The sequence below is a fragment of the Passer montanus genome, unplaced genomic scaffold, assembly GCF_014805655.1.
Source record: "Passer montanus isolate IOZ18808 unplaced genomic scaffold, ASM1480565v1 scaffold106, whole genome shotgun sequence".
NCBI lineage: Eukaryota > Metazoa > Chordata > Aves > Passeriformes > Passeridae > Passer > Passer montanus.
The window spans coordinates 3,220,965-3,234,308 of record NW_024357170.1 but is presented as its reverse complement, the minus strand read 5'-3'; the positions used below and the strand labels follow the sequence as shown (position 1 = coordinate 3,234,308).

General features: G+C 45.3%; 2 protein-coding genes across 5 annotated transcripts in view; both read right to left on the bottom strand.

The window, feature by feature from the left end:
- Positions 1-3,483, bottom strand: part of LOC120507714 (lactosylceramide 4-alpha-galactosyltransferase-like) — a 21,907-nt gene extending 18,424 nt beyond the window's left edge. The window contains exon 1 of the mRNA XM_039720723.1: positions 3,422-3,483. The gene's annotated coding sequence lies outside the window, so the exon portion shown is untranslated. The remainder of the gene's footprint in view (positions 1-3,421) is intronic.
- LOC120507702 (lactosylceramide 4-alpha-galactosyltransferase-like) overlaps positions 1-13,344 on the bottom strand; it is a 20,366-nt gene extending 7,022 nt beyond the window's left edge. Inside the window, exons 1-3 of one of the 4 annotated variants that reach the window (XM_039720670.1) lie at positions 13,257-13,330; positions 6,475-6,605; positions 3,422-3,539 (exon numbers count right to left, since the gene is read on the bottom strand). In XM_039720670.1, coding sequence (XP_039576604.1) covers positions 3,422-3,490 — 69 coding nt within the window. In that variant the 5' untranslated portion in view covers positions 3,491-3,539; positions 6,475-6,605; positions 13,257-13,330. Of the gene's footprint in view, positions 1-3,421; positions 3,540-6,474; positions 6,606-12,904; positions 13,038-13,160 lie in introns of those variants that run through there. The other 3 variants (XM_039720691.1, XM_039720681.1, XM_039720700.1) reach the window with 3 other exon arrangements.

Sequence of the window (13,344 nt, the reverse complement as noted above, 5' to 3'; positions counted from 1 at the left end):
ATGTCAGAGAACAAAATGTTACATTCTCACTTTTGCACTGAAAGCAATTAGGATTGTTTTTACATAATTACATTAGAATTGTGTAATTCTCAGAGTATGAATTCTGCAGAAGTTCACAAAACCTCCAGGCCTAAATCTTACTGTATCAAGTAAAACTAAGTGTTTTAGCCAGAGGTGATCAGATGATTACAGGAAAACTACAGTTGTCCATATGACAGAAGTGCAAGTGTTGTTTCAAAGACAGAATATAAATGGAGTATCTCAATAAGGACTTCACTATTGTTTCCCTTCTAGGATTCAACTGATACAGCTTATACCCAGGTAATTAGGAGATTTAGCCTATGAAGCTGGATAGGCCTGCAAATTAACAGAAAATTACAGGAAAAAGGGTGCAAAGGGATGATCTAACTATTAGCAAATATATGTGTATCTACAGATACATGATATACTATAAACTAAAATGGATTTGCAGTGTAATTCTTTGTTGTACCTTGGAACATGCAGAGAAACTATTTAGAGATGGTTTTGCATGTTGGGCAAGATGCTTTGGTTGATCCCAACAATTTCACACAATAGCTGGGCTCTCTTGTGGCCAAGTCAACCGTCATTCCGGCAGTTCTGGGCACTAAAAATATTCTTCTGGGTTTAGGGAAAGTACTGCTGGGGTAGCAAAGCAGAGTGGCAGCTCTTGCAGCAAGGGATACAGCACTGAAAGAGTCTAGCCTGGGGCTGGCTGGAGGATCTGGTAGAGATCAGCCAGAATTTGTCATGAGCATCCAGTCTTCATGGGCTAAACGAAAGTACACTGTGGTATACCTTAATTACCTTCTTTGTTTTATTACTGCTTGTTGTTGTGTATTTTTATCAAGACTTCAACTACTTCATGGCATTAAACTATAAAAGCTATGTTTAAATGTACATCCAGCACAAACACAGCAACACAGGTTAGCCTTGCAAAAAGTGTTTATGGCAGCCTCTGTTGTCTTCAGGGGAACTAACCAAATACCCTTTAGTTTAGTGATGTCCTTTCAAGCAAATGTGTGGACATAGGAACTGCAAAACACCTGAGGGGGTGTTTGTAAATTTACTACAAATTTGGTAGCAAAAAGCAGAGAGGAGGGGAAAAGGTCCAGCAGACCTTTGCATACCTAGGTAGCTGCTGAGGGTCTGGAACAATAAATATCACACATCACAAGCAGCCTGATACAAGTATTTTAGGGACCCACCAGAAAACAGCTGAAGATCTGAGTTTTCTCCAGATTTACATTACTAATGAGAGTAGAAGAAGTGAGATTTGACACTAATAGCATTTAGTAAGTAATTAATCAGGCTGCTAGGCATAAAAACACAGAGTGGTGTCCAACAGGGATGCATCCACCAGCAAATTCCCCTAGTATTTAGGGCAATTACTTTTTAGCATTTTACCAAGGGCTTTAGAGCTCCTTCTCCTGAACCCAGAGAGGACAGCAGACCAAGCACGTGTGAATGTTTGAGGTAAGAGGAGAGCACATATTGTAAATGTAGTATATTAGACCAATAAAATACTGCAGCTGAAGGCAGAGGACATTTAAGGCACCTGTCTCTTAACTGCATCTTCTGTATGTATCATGACTTCACCTTTTCAGAATGAACCCTGCAATATCCAATTCACTCAGAGTGGGTTTAGAACTATGTTTTCTCCTGACATAAAAGAAAGTGTACACACCCTCTTTTATAGCTGTAATGAAGTGCTGGATAGATACCCTGTGGGATAAGATGCATTGAAAGCAAGCCAGAGCAAAGAGCAGGAGAATGAGATTAGCAACTTTCTACAAAAAAAACCCAAAACCAAAACAACAACAACCAAAACCAAAACACAAAACCACAAAAAAAAACCCCAAAACCAAAACAACAACAACCAAAAACAAAACACAAAACCACAAAAAAAACCCCAAACAAACAAACAAAAAACCAAAAACAAAAAAACAAAACAAAAAAAAAACAAAACAAAACAAAAAAAAACCAAAACCAAACGAAAAAAAAAAAAAAACCCCAAAAAGATTGTGGAAAGTAATGACGTGGCAGTTTTGATAGCTGCTGATTCCCAGATCACTGTACACAAAGCAGCCACAGATATGATGGCATCTCACTGAGGCTGTCCAGAAAAAGTATCTACAGGCTCTGTTATTTGCAACAGAGTTATCAATGAGGTACCTAAGCAAAGGCCACAAACAGAAAATCAGATAGCCAGACATGGCAATGTCATTACATTTCAATCAGCCTCCCTGAATACAATAAGGAGTAGCCCTAGATGAAGGGAAAATGGTCAGTACTGCTGTTATACTTAAACAGTCAGAAATTTGTAGGATCAGGTTTGTTAAGCAGGACCTTCCTCTTATGAACATGTGCTGGCTGGGCCTGACCACTTGGTTGGTCACACACAGTATGATCTGTTCCACAGCCTTCCTTGGTACCAAGGTCAGGCTCATGGGCTTGCGGCTCTCCGGATCCTCCTTTCAGCCTTCTTGTAGATGGATATCACATTGGCTGACCCTCAGTCTTCTGGGACTTCCCCAGTTCACCAGGGCTGCAGTAAATTATGAAGAGCACCTCCATGAGCTTGTCCACCAGATCCTTCAGTCCCCTTGAGTGGATCCCAACTGGCTCCACAGATTGTGCAGTTTTAAGTGGAACATCAGGTCACTGTTTCCTCCTGGATTACAGGGGTGTTATCCTGTCCCTATCTCCCAGCTCAGGGGGCCTGACACCCTGATAATAACTAGCCTTTCAGTTAGACTGAAGCAAAGAAAGCATCAAGTACCTCAGCCTTTTCCTCATCCTTGGTGGCAATGTAATAAAGGATGGAGAATCACATGTAATCCCCTCACATGTAATAAAGAATGGAGAGTGTCCTTGGCTCTGTGTTATTAATATATTTGGAAAAAATAAATATGCTATCTCTTGTGACACTTGCCAAATGAAATTCTAGCTGGGCCTTTGGCCTTTCTGACTTTCTTCCTGCATAACATAATGACACTCTTGTAATCTTCCTGAGCCATTTGTCCCTTCTCCCAAACTGGTAAATATTTTTTTCCCCTTGAGTTCAAGCAAAAGCTCCCTGTTCATCCAGGCCAGTTTTCTTCCCTGCTGGCTTGTCTTATGGCACATTGGGCTGGCCTGTTCCTGTGCCTTTCAGATGTTGTTCTTGAGGAATGCCCAGTGTCCCTCAAAACTGCCTCCCAAGGGACTGCCTCAACCCTGAGCAGGCCAAAGCCTGGAAATCCAAAGAAGAAGTTTCGTGACTCCATTCCATACTTCTTCAAGAATTGAAAACTCTCATTTCAAGACCACTATGCCTAAGACAGACTCCAACCACTACATCTCCCGCCAACCCTTCTCTGTTCACAAACAGCAGGGCCCAGCATCCCCAAATTCCTCTTACCTGTAGCCAGATGCAGAAATTAATTCTGAATTGTTTCAAAGTGATCTCTGAACTCCCTTTCAGTCTCATTCCCTACCGACCTTCTGCCCCACTAGCAGGCTTCATGTTCCTTCTGCAACTGGAAAAAAAAAAGAATTAATAATATTGGTAGCTTTACTACCTTTTGGAAATTGTTTTCAAACAGTGTTTCTATAGTCTCATGGTGTTGCCATATTTAACTTGCCAGACTTCATGTGCCTACTTAATTTTCCATCTGGTGATAGATGCCATTTTGAAGAGTGCTTTATACTTCTTGTACCTCTGCCAGCATATTACAGGATGCTGTTTGGCTTCATCATTATACACAAGTTTAAATGTCAAGATCTCAGCTTGTGCTGTAATGGCAGGGTGCAGCTGAGTGACTTCCTTCTGCAGTTCTCTCTTCTGGACTCTGCCTGTTCATCTGATTTCCAGGAATGGTTATAAAGCAAAAACCAGAGACCACAAGCCAAGTGAACAAGGGAATGGTCACAATCACTTGAGAGAGATAACCCTGAAGTATCTATAAAGGGATGATGTTCATAAATGGCATGTCCAAACAAAGCATGGGGAGAGCTCTACTTCCCCTCTTCTCTCCTGATGAAGAAAAATCAGCCCTAGGCAGAGCTCAGTCCTCAGCATATATCAGATTAAGACAGTAAACAGCACTTTCCCACAAGAATCTTTGCACCATGGCTTCCAAGAGAAGGGACGACAAAACAAAGAGGAGAAGAAAAAAGGGGAAAATAACCCTATGGTGCATTACCCCTTACTGTGTGTCCTGGATGCCCCCAACACAAGAGCTCCTGGTACAGGAGAGCTCTTAGGCAGCACAGAGAAAATAACCATCCTTCAGTCACTTCCCAGGAAACCAGATTCAGGATTACCTTCCTGATCCTTCCATGCTCCTCTTCTGCTGCACTAGCCAGTTCTGCATCTCCAGCCCCACCCCTGGCTTCCCCCTTGAGGCACAGTACCCACGTATCAGCTAACCTTGATGAGCCCAAGGACAACAGACATGGCATGAAATAAGCTGTATAAACACACAGTTTCATTGAAGGGCACTGCCATCAGTGTGGCAACACTTTTCTCAGAAGTGCCTGGCTCTTAATAAAGTTAAAAATCCAGAAATAATTCATAAGGAACATATTCTTTGAAGAAAGAGATAAAGTTGTCTGAAAGATGCAGAACATTTTAGTGTCTCCTCTGCTTTAATCCCTGTTTGTCTTTTGGTAAAAGTTTGCTCAATACAATTCAACAATTAAAAAAATTCTGTCAGACAAACCAGAAATGTGCATAGTGTAACAGATTATGCCTCCTGAAGAAAGCTATGGGTTAGCTCGATAACAGAATTTTCCATTTCAGATTAATTGCTCTTCAGTTGAAAACAAGACGAAAACTCTCTGCTGAGAATTTTTTTCTCTCATTTTCTTTCCCCCTCTATTGAACAAAAGCCTTATTGTTCTACGACTTTTCCAAGACACCTTCAGCCTCTCAGACCGGCCACTTTGGAATGTTTCTACACTACTTGACACATCACCTGGCCAGCAGCCCAGGGAGCAGCCACCTCCCAGTCAGTTGCGCTTCCCTTGGGACCCTCTGTTTTCCTTGGGACTCTGAAAGGGTAACACACACTTTCTGCGCATACAGCTGCAAGAAACAGCAAGACCCCACCATCCTGTCCTTAACAGCTTCCACCCTTTCTTCAAAATCTTCAAGCAGAGGCAGAGTGTGCTGCTCTGACCAGCTGTGGTTTTGGTGTGCAATGGGCTGGGTTTGTCTAGTTTGGAGCTGGTTGGAACCAGCTGGAATCATGGCCCCTTTCCACACAGGTGAGCCCTGCAGCCCCAGCCCCCCAAACCCTGTCGGTTCTACCTCATATAGAGTACTTTGCAATGTTTAAATACAGACAAGTCCCTAGGTCATTTTTTCTTCCTGTAAGGATGAAACTTGGATTTGAATGTTGGATTTCCAGCTGGTGAGCTGCTCTTCACTACCTTGTGCAAAAAAAACCTGGTTATAAAAGAAATTAGGTGGTGAGGGTTACTGACTTCCTGAATTACTCATATAGTTATTTCCCTTCCCTTTGTGGTAACATCCGTTTCTAAAAACTACCCGTCCAATTCTTTAGAAATTTTTTAAAGAAGGAAGATGAATGCTCCTAAGTGCCCTGTCATCATTTGCTGACTTGAATGCAAAGGACTTGCTAACAATTTATTGATGGCTTGCCATCCCGTATTTTATTATTTGCTTAAACCTGGTAAGAGCTTATCCCAAGCAGCTCTTTAGCATGCACCAAAGGGCTCTCTACCAGTTACACAGGAAGATAGGGACATCCTAGCACTGCCACACACCTGTGAAGACTTCCCAGAAAGCAAAGCTTTGTGTCGCAACTAAACCAACCTAAGAAGTTGCCAACAAAGGGAGGATTACCTCAGTAATCTGAGGCAGAAAACTTTGCCTACAAAATAAATATGAAGCCTTCGTGAGCTTTTGGTTTCCACAGAACAGCTCGACTGAAGCACAGCTGTGAGGGACAGTAGTTAAGAGCACTTCTCCCTCACAAAGAGCAAGGAGATAGCGATGATCCGGTTTGGTTTTTTTAAAAGACACTCCATGGCTTAACAGGAGAGAAAGACAGAAGTATCTCAGGCAGTAAATAGGCACAGCAGGTTCCAACAGCTGTTTCAGCAACAGGGGTGAAAGCAGCAGGGAAACCACAGGGTCCTCTGGGGTACTGCAAACACCCCTGAAGCCAGAGAAAAAGCTCCATTTCTTCCCATCGTGTCTGATGAAGTCATCAGAAGCAACACAACAGCTGATGGTGGTGCACCCCTGAGATTCCACCCAGCAGTTTCGGTGGAGGAAATAACGCAAGAGGAAGGATCACAAGCCCAATGCAAACATGCATCTGTGTTTGCCTGAAATTCACTCCTGTTTTTATCTTAGCAGTGCTTTGTGACTGCCTAAAAAGTAAAGCAAACATCAACAAGAAATTTCCTGGTCCTGTCAAAAGGAGGGACTTTAGGACTTACCTGGGACAACACAGAGATGACTTGGGAACAAAGAGGTATCACAGCAACCAGAGACAAGAGACAGGTCTTCCCTTACTGAAACCAGGCTGCGCTTCCCATGGGGCCAGGGACTGGCCTGTTGAGTGCTTTTTCTGTGGCACACAGAGAAAGGAATAAACTTGTTTGGTTTTTTACAGTCCCTTTCACGTGGCACTTGCTGTGCAGGACTATGTGCCACATCCCAGCAGCAATCCCAAGAGGCACAAAGCAGTTCTCACACTGTCAGAGCTCCATCCCGTTCCAGCCCCAATGGTTGGTTACCCACAGCTACAGCAATGTGCTGTTGGCTCAGCAAGGCACAGAACATCCATCCCAGAGTTTCCAGAGGCAGACAGTGCTGCAACCCCCTCCAGGTGATACAAGACAAGTTTAGAGCATTTCCACACAGGTCAGGTGAAACACTGGCTTTAAATGCTTTGTTAAATATGGTCCTTGATATTGAGTCCAGGATATTTTCCCAGATTTACATTAGAAAAGATCCAGAGTCTTTTTCCTGTTGTTTCATGGAGAAGGTCAAATCCATGATTCCGTTCCTACCTGCCAACAGGTTTCGCCCTTGCTTTTGTTTTTCCCAGAAGGCCAAGATTTTTTCTTTTTAAAACTTTTCCTTTAAAAGCCAATGGAAACATTAAATCACAAGAAAATAAACAAAATCTTAAAAGCTCAAACTAGAATCAAAGCACAATTGTCAAGGCAGACTTTTACATAACATTCGGCACACCAAAATGAAACATACTGATCGTGTATCTAGAGCTAAGGCAATTTAGAAATAACCAGTGGGTGTAATCCCCAACAAATACATTTGGCATCAAGGCACAATTCTTCCCAAGAGTATTTCTGAGATTCACATTCTCCAAACCTCACAGAAAAGGAAAACACAATTCTTATCACTTGCTGTGCCTGTGTTGTGCCAAAATAGAATGCAATATGGAAATTGTTTATCCAAAGTGAGGATGTTTTGTTTCCTTGGGCTATTAGGGCCAAGAGTGTGTTGGACTGTCACGACAGTCACGAGAGTCCAGAGATGAGTGCAGTTCTGTGCAGTTGTCTGCAGAGTGAGTGTGTGGCAGATTCTGTATAGATGAAATGTGTATAATATAATAAAGTGATTAATTAGCCTTCAGATAAGACGGAGTGAGCTGCATCATTCTCTCCCCTTCATCGGGGGTCGCCTTTGCTTCTATAGGCACCCTTAAGTGAAATTAAAAAAAAAAGGCTGCTGAAAATTTACATAAATCAGTCCCTAGTTTTTCAGAGCAGCTACAGACAGGCATTTTCTTCCTTTTGAGCACAATGAAAAATTCAAGACTGCAAAGCTTTCATCAAGAACAAATTAGAAAAAACCCTCCTAGAACTACAGACTGCACAAATTGTCAAAGCAAAGCATGTGGGTTCTTTCCTTCCAAAGACCACAGACAAAAGTGCCCTGCACTGCACCTTCTGCTTCTACCCCCTTTGCTCTTTCCAGTCCAGCATGTTTGCCTCAAGCAGAAATAGGAACTGATACTCTGAATTGCTACCCTGCGCTCTGGAGAGCTGTGGTTCAGGCTGTTCTCTAGGAATATTCAGAATGGGGCAGTGTGCAGCAGAGAGATGGGCTCAGAACTCATGTTTGGATCTGTGCTTCTCTCCTCCTGTCCCAGTACTACAGACTGCCTGGGAACAGCTGCAGGTCAGTCTGTGTAAAACCATTGCCTCAATCACAGCCTAAGGGGGAATCATAGGGCCTTTCCCAAGGCTGCACCATGTGCTGTCCTTACCACAATTCAAATGCCTTGACTTTTTACACAGCATGCACCTCAGTTATAGTTTCCTGCTCCTTGAGGAATACCCAAACATATGGAACATGGAATACCAATATTGATATTAGGCCAATATGTATTGGCCCGATACCAATACATATGGAACACCAAGAGCTAATGCAATTGGTTCTGTTCACTTCTGCACACTCCATAAAAATATCCCATTTGCACTTAGCTCAAACAGGGCATATCAGGATCACTGGTGACCTCCCTGAATGCATCCTTTTAAAATTCCTTACTGTTCATGCTCCACATGGCACTTACACAGAGAATTCACCTGCCTGATCAAGAGCAGAGATTTCTAACACTGAAATTTTGACTGTCTGCTCAAATGAATACAGGGCTAAACTACTGGAGGGAACAGCTGGAGCTGTACCAAGACAGGGTTAAGGTGGATTTTGGGAAAGGCTTCTTCACCCAGAGGGTATAGGGGCACTGACCAGTCTCCCCAGTGATTTGGTCACAGCACAAGCCTGAGAGAGTTCAAGGAGCATTTGGACAATGCTCTCAGCCAAGGGTGGGATTGTTGGGGTGTCCTGGCCAAGGCCAGGGGTTGGACTCAATGATCCTTGTGGGTTCCTTCCTTTAGGAACTCAGCTTATTCTGTGATTCTACTCAAACAGAGAAGCCTCATTTCTGCCCTGCAGCTTTCCCAAAGCTCTCCAGGGAGTGGTGCAGGTATGAGCTGCCCCCTGGGGCCAGGCCACCAAGGTGTGGAGCTGTAGGACCCTCTGGTGACATCTACTCCTCACTATTCAGGGATACTTGGGATTACCCAAAAAGCCCCAGGAAGACTAATTTTCTTAACTTTACAAAATGCTTTTGTTAGTCTTAATATCACTTGTTGAAATGCAAGATTCTGCATGTCCTTGCAAGGATCTTATATGATCTTGACTGCTTCTTAAGTGAAGGTTCATAAACACAAAAAAAACCACCACAGCTTGATGCTTTCCTCAGACTCCTGTGCCTATTTCATGAATGGAGAAGTAAGATTTACCAGACACAACAGTATAACAGCAAAGCCCCAGCAGCAGGTACTAAACAGCCAGCCAGCCCTCCCTGTTGCAGAACACAGCATGCCAATGATGGGGGAGCTGAAACCTGCCTCCCAGCTCAAAAAGGCCTGCAGCAACCTGAAGTCCACCCCTCATTTTCTTTGTTCTGAACCTTCATCCACCCCCTTCAGGATGGGCTGTGGCGCCCTCACTTCCTCATGGTAGTTGCATAATTCCCAAACACTGTTCTGCTCAACACCTTCCTCCCCACTCTGCCACAGCCCTTGAGCTCAGAACAGGAGACACTGGGGAACAGCAGATATTGAAGGATGGTTTCAGGAATCAGAGATGACCACCAACCCACAAATCCTGAGCTGTGAGGCAGGACAGATGATGGAATTGCACAACAGGGGAGAAAGCTCTGGTATCTCGCTTTCCACCCAAAGAACACAGGATAATAATTCTCAGCACCCTGTCAAGAAAAGTTTCCCTACACCTTTTTTGAGTCTTCTTTAACTGAAAGGAGCAGCTTTGTACCTCACAGTTTTTAGTTTTCAGAAAGCAACTACCTAAACCTCTCATCAATACTTGAAGGGATGGCAGAATTTGGCTGTGTGAAGCTGTTGTAAAGGGCAAAGAGACAAAAGGAGAGATGCAAGCAGTGGGCGAGCTGGGAAACTGATAACAGCTCCATGCCACCAACAGCTTCCAAAAAGTAGTTTCCTGTTACTGGGTTTCTGTAGGAAGCCATGCAGGCTCTTGTGTGCTGGGGTATAAAATTTAAGACTAAACACTGTCTTAACCCTCACAGCTCAAGAGAATACTGGCACATGGCTGGAAAAGGAGCTGCCCTTTGGTGGCACATCTGAGGAGACCATAAGAACACAGGAGCCGGAACTCCACCTGATCAGGAATTGGAAAAAAAAATCTGTTAATTCACAGTATCACTGTTAACTACAAGGAAAGATGGTCTAACAGCGGACTACATACGGATTTAGGAGACCTCTGTTTATTTTGCTGCTCTGGAATATGTTTCTTACAGACTAAGGAGCAGGTCACTTAGAACTGAAGCAGGAAGTGTCACCTCTGATTTGAAATTATACTGAAGTCAATGTCTAAATTTCTTCAAGGATCTCAGGGGTTGTTTTTCTGTCTCACAACTTTCCTCCTATGAGTGCTGAGGAGGTACTTTCCTATCTGACGGCGCAACTGCAAGGTTGAACTTATTAAAGGTTGGGAGGCACTAACCTTGCATAGACAGGAGGTGTTATGCAATTGTACAAAGAAGAGTGTGAACATTTTTCTTTCTAGGAGAAAAAATTAAATAAACATGACTTAATTGTTTGCTGACAGGGGAGTGGTTGGTACACAATGCCATAATCTGAAGTTCCACTACACCTCATGTAACCTGTTGGGTGGAGTTCCCAGCCCCAATTTAAGATTATTATTAAAGTCAGTGAAGACAGGAAAAAAATCAATTACAAGAAGTGAGTTGGTAGAGTATCACCCGATTCCCAGTGAAAACATCACACAAAAGAAGATCTGTAAATCTGTTCTGGAACCTGAATAACCCAGCAGCTTGAGGTGTTTTAGTGTTAATTTGATCAGGCGTAAAACACACCCCCTTGATGAGAGCAGAGAAAGGAACCACAAATCCAGAAGACACGGTCCAAGTGTTTTGACAAACCTGGGAAGCATAACCCTTAGGGAGCTGAATAATAGCACAGCTACAGTGATTTACTGGGGGGCTGCCAGTGGAGACGAGTGTCCCCAGTCTCTCCTGCCATCACATACTGTAACTTGATCCAAACCACCAGGGCGCTGACAGCAAGGCACATCCAGCACATGGGTATCCTGCTCCTCTGGTCTCACCTCTACACAGGGAACAGGCATGCCTGCATGGCTTCTCATGGTGACTGTGACTGGCACAAAGGCTTCTCTCTATACTAGAGATCAAATGAAATTAAAGCAAGATGGAAGAATTACTCGTAATCACCTTGTGCCAAAATATCTGCTGATAAAAAAGCCAAGGTGAGAGCTGATTGCTGCTAAAGGAAGTGGCCCCACTCCTCTGAGCCTGCTGTGACCAGCCTTGCTAAAGTGGCAAAGGACTGCTTCTGCTGAAGGTTTGAATGTTCTTCCTTGTGGCACAGACACCAGTGAGACAGACAAAAACATTGGCACAAAAATGTTTTACAGCAGGCTTGCAGGAGGCTTCATCCTTCTGGTGTCACTGAACTTCAGTGCATGGTAACTTGGCACAATGAGGCCCCTGAACAAGAAAAACTTTGTTAGAGCCACATTTAAAAAAAACCCCAAACCAACAAAACCTTAATTAGAGCCGTAGAGTTTGGATGGAGAGAGCAAATGCCTTGAGAGTCAGTAGAAATCCCACAGGAAGGAAACCTTGAGGCGCAGGGAGAGCTGCTCCATGAACTGCACACCCAAAGCTAAACCTGGCAGGCAGACTGCTTCTCACTCAATTCCACACACTCCTGCCCTCAAGGGTAATGGCCATTTGCGTGTTGCCAAACAGGGCACACAAACAAGAGAAGGGCATTCACATGTGCCTCACCAGTCAGTGTTTCCTCCTACAGAGCCACTGACTCGAGATGCTGCTGGGATTGCTACAAAACCTAAATGCAGGAGTATTTGAGTTTCTTGAGATTACTTCCTCTGGCTTCCATTGCAACAAACTCCATGGAAAACTGCAAAACCATCGGTTTCTTCAGAGTTAAGAAACATCCAGTCTATTCTGACCATCCTCTCACGCATTAGAAGGCAATATGTTCACTTAACCAGGATGGTTCATTTTTAGCCAAAGCTTCTAAACTCGTCTTCTTTCAGCAGCATTAATAGTTTTAGGTTACTACAGTTACAAGAGTTCTGTATTTTTTCTTTTTATGCTCTCTTCTCCCTCTCCTACAGTACTATTGTGAAGCTCCATCTTTCCTCCTCAGACATTATCCCTGTCCAGACTCCGACGTTTTCCAGAGCACGTCTGCCCGGGAGCACGGCAGCCAACTGCACCCTCCCTGCCCACCAGTTCTGATGTCTTTCCACCCTTTCAGCCAAGCCAGACCTCTTAGCCACCGCTGGCAGAGAGAAATTCCGTTTTTCTTCCTCCCAGCTGACCCCTTCCTCTTCGTCCTCCCACTACTGCCATCCTCCCAGACCTTCCAGCGTCCCACCAGCGCTCCTGGGGCAGGATGGAACCCTTGCAGCCTGCGGCACAGGCGGGCACGGCGTGCAAGTTGCCGCCCTCAGTCGCCCCTTCGCCACTGCCCCCGACAGCGCTGCCCGCGCCACACAAACCTCACAGAGGCATGGGAAACCCAAGAGGGGCTGCTCTCCACACCCCACGGCCGAAACGCTGCCGTCCCTCCGAGAGGGAGCTCTGAGAGCTGCCCCGCAGAGCCCCGGCGGTCGCACGGAGCTGGCCTGGCGCTGCCGGGGTCCCGCTGCCGCTCCGGCAGCACGGCCGCTCCGATCCGCGCACCCGCCACCCTGCAAAAACGCCCCTTTCCCCGAGCGGGACACGAGGGCCAAGCCGCCCAGCCCTGGTCCAGCCGAGCCCCGCAGCCCCGGGCTCACCTCGCTGAGAGGTGCGCTCCCACCGCCGGGCGGGACCGAGATGTTCTTCCCGGGGCCGCCCCTCAGGTAAGGTCAGGTCAGGTTGGGTCGGGTCGGGAGTGACCCGTCCCCTCCCCGAGGCCCGGAGCGGCGGCGGCGCCCCGCGGAAAGGCCCCGCCCCCGGCGCTGCCTCTTTCAGCTGGGCTCTCTGGGACCTTGAATTCCCACTGTACCTTAGGACTTTAAATTGTCCTAAGGATTTTTTTTTTCCCCTCACCTCACTCTCTCCTTTCTCACTTCCAGGAGTCCGTGCTCTACCGCGCAGCCAGCGTGGTAGAGCACAAACCAAAACTACGTCCCAGCGCAGTTGTACCTGTGTTGTGTCGCTCGAGTGGCGATGCGTGGCATGATGACCCACCCTAGCCAGAGACATCCCGACACGAGGAGCCGCTAATTACGGA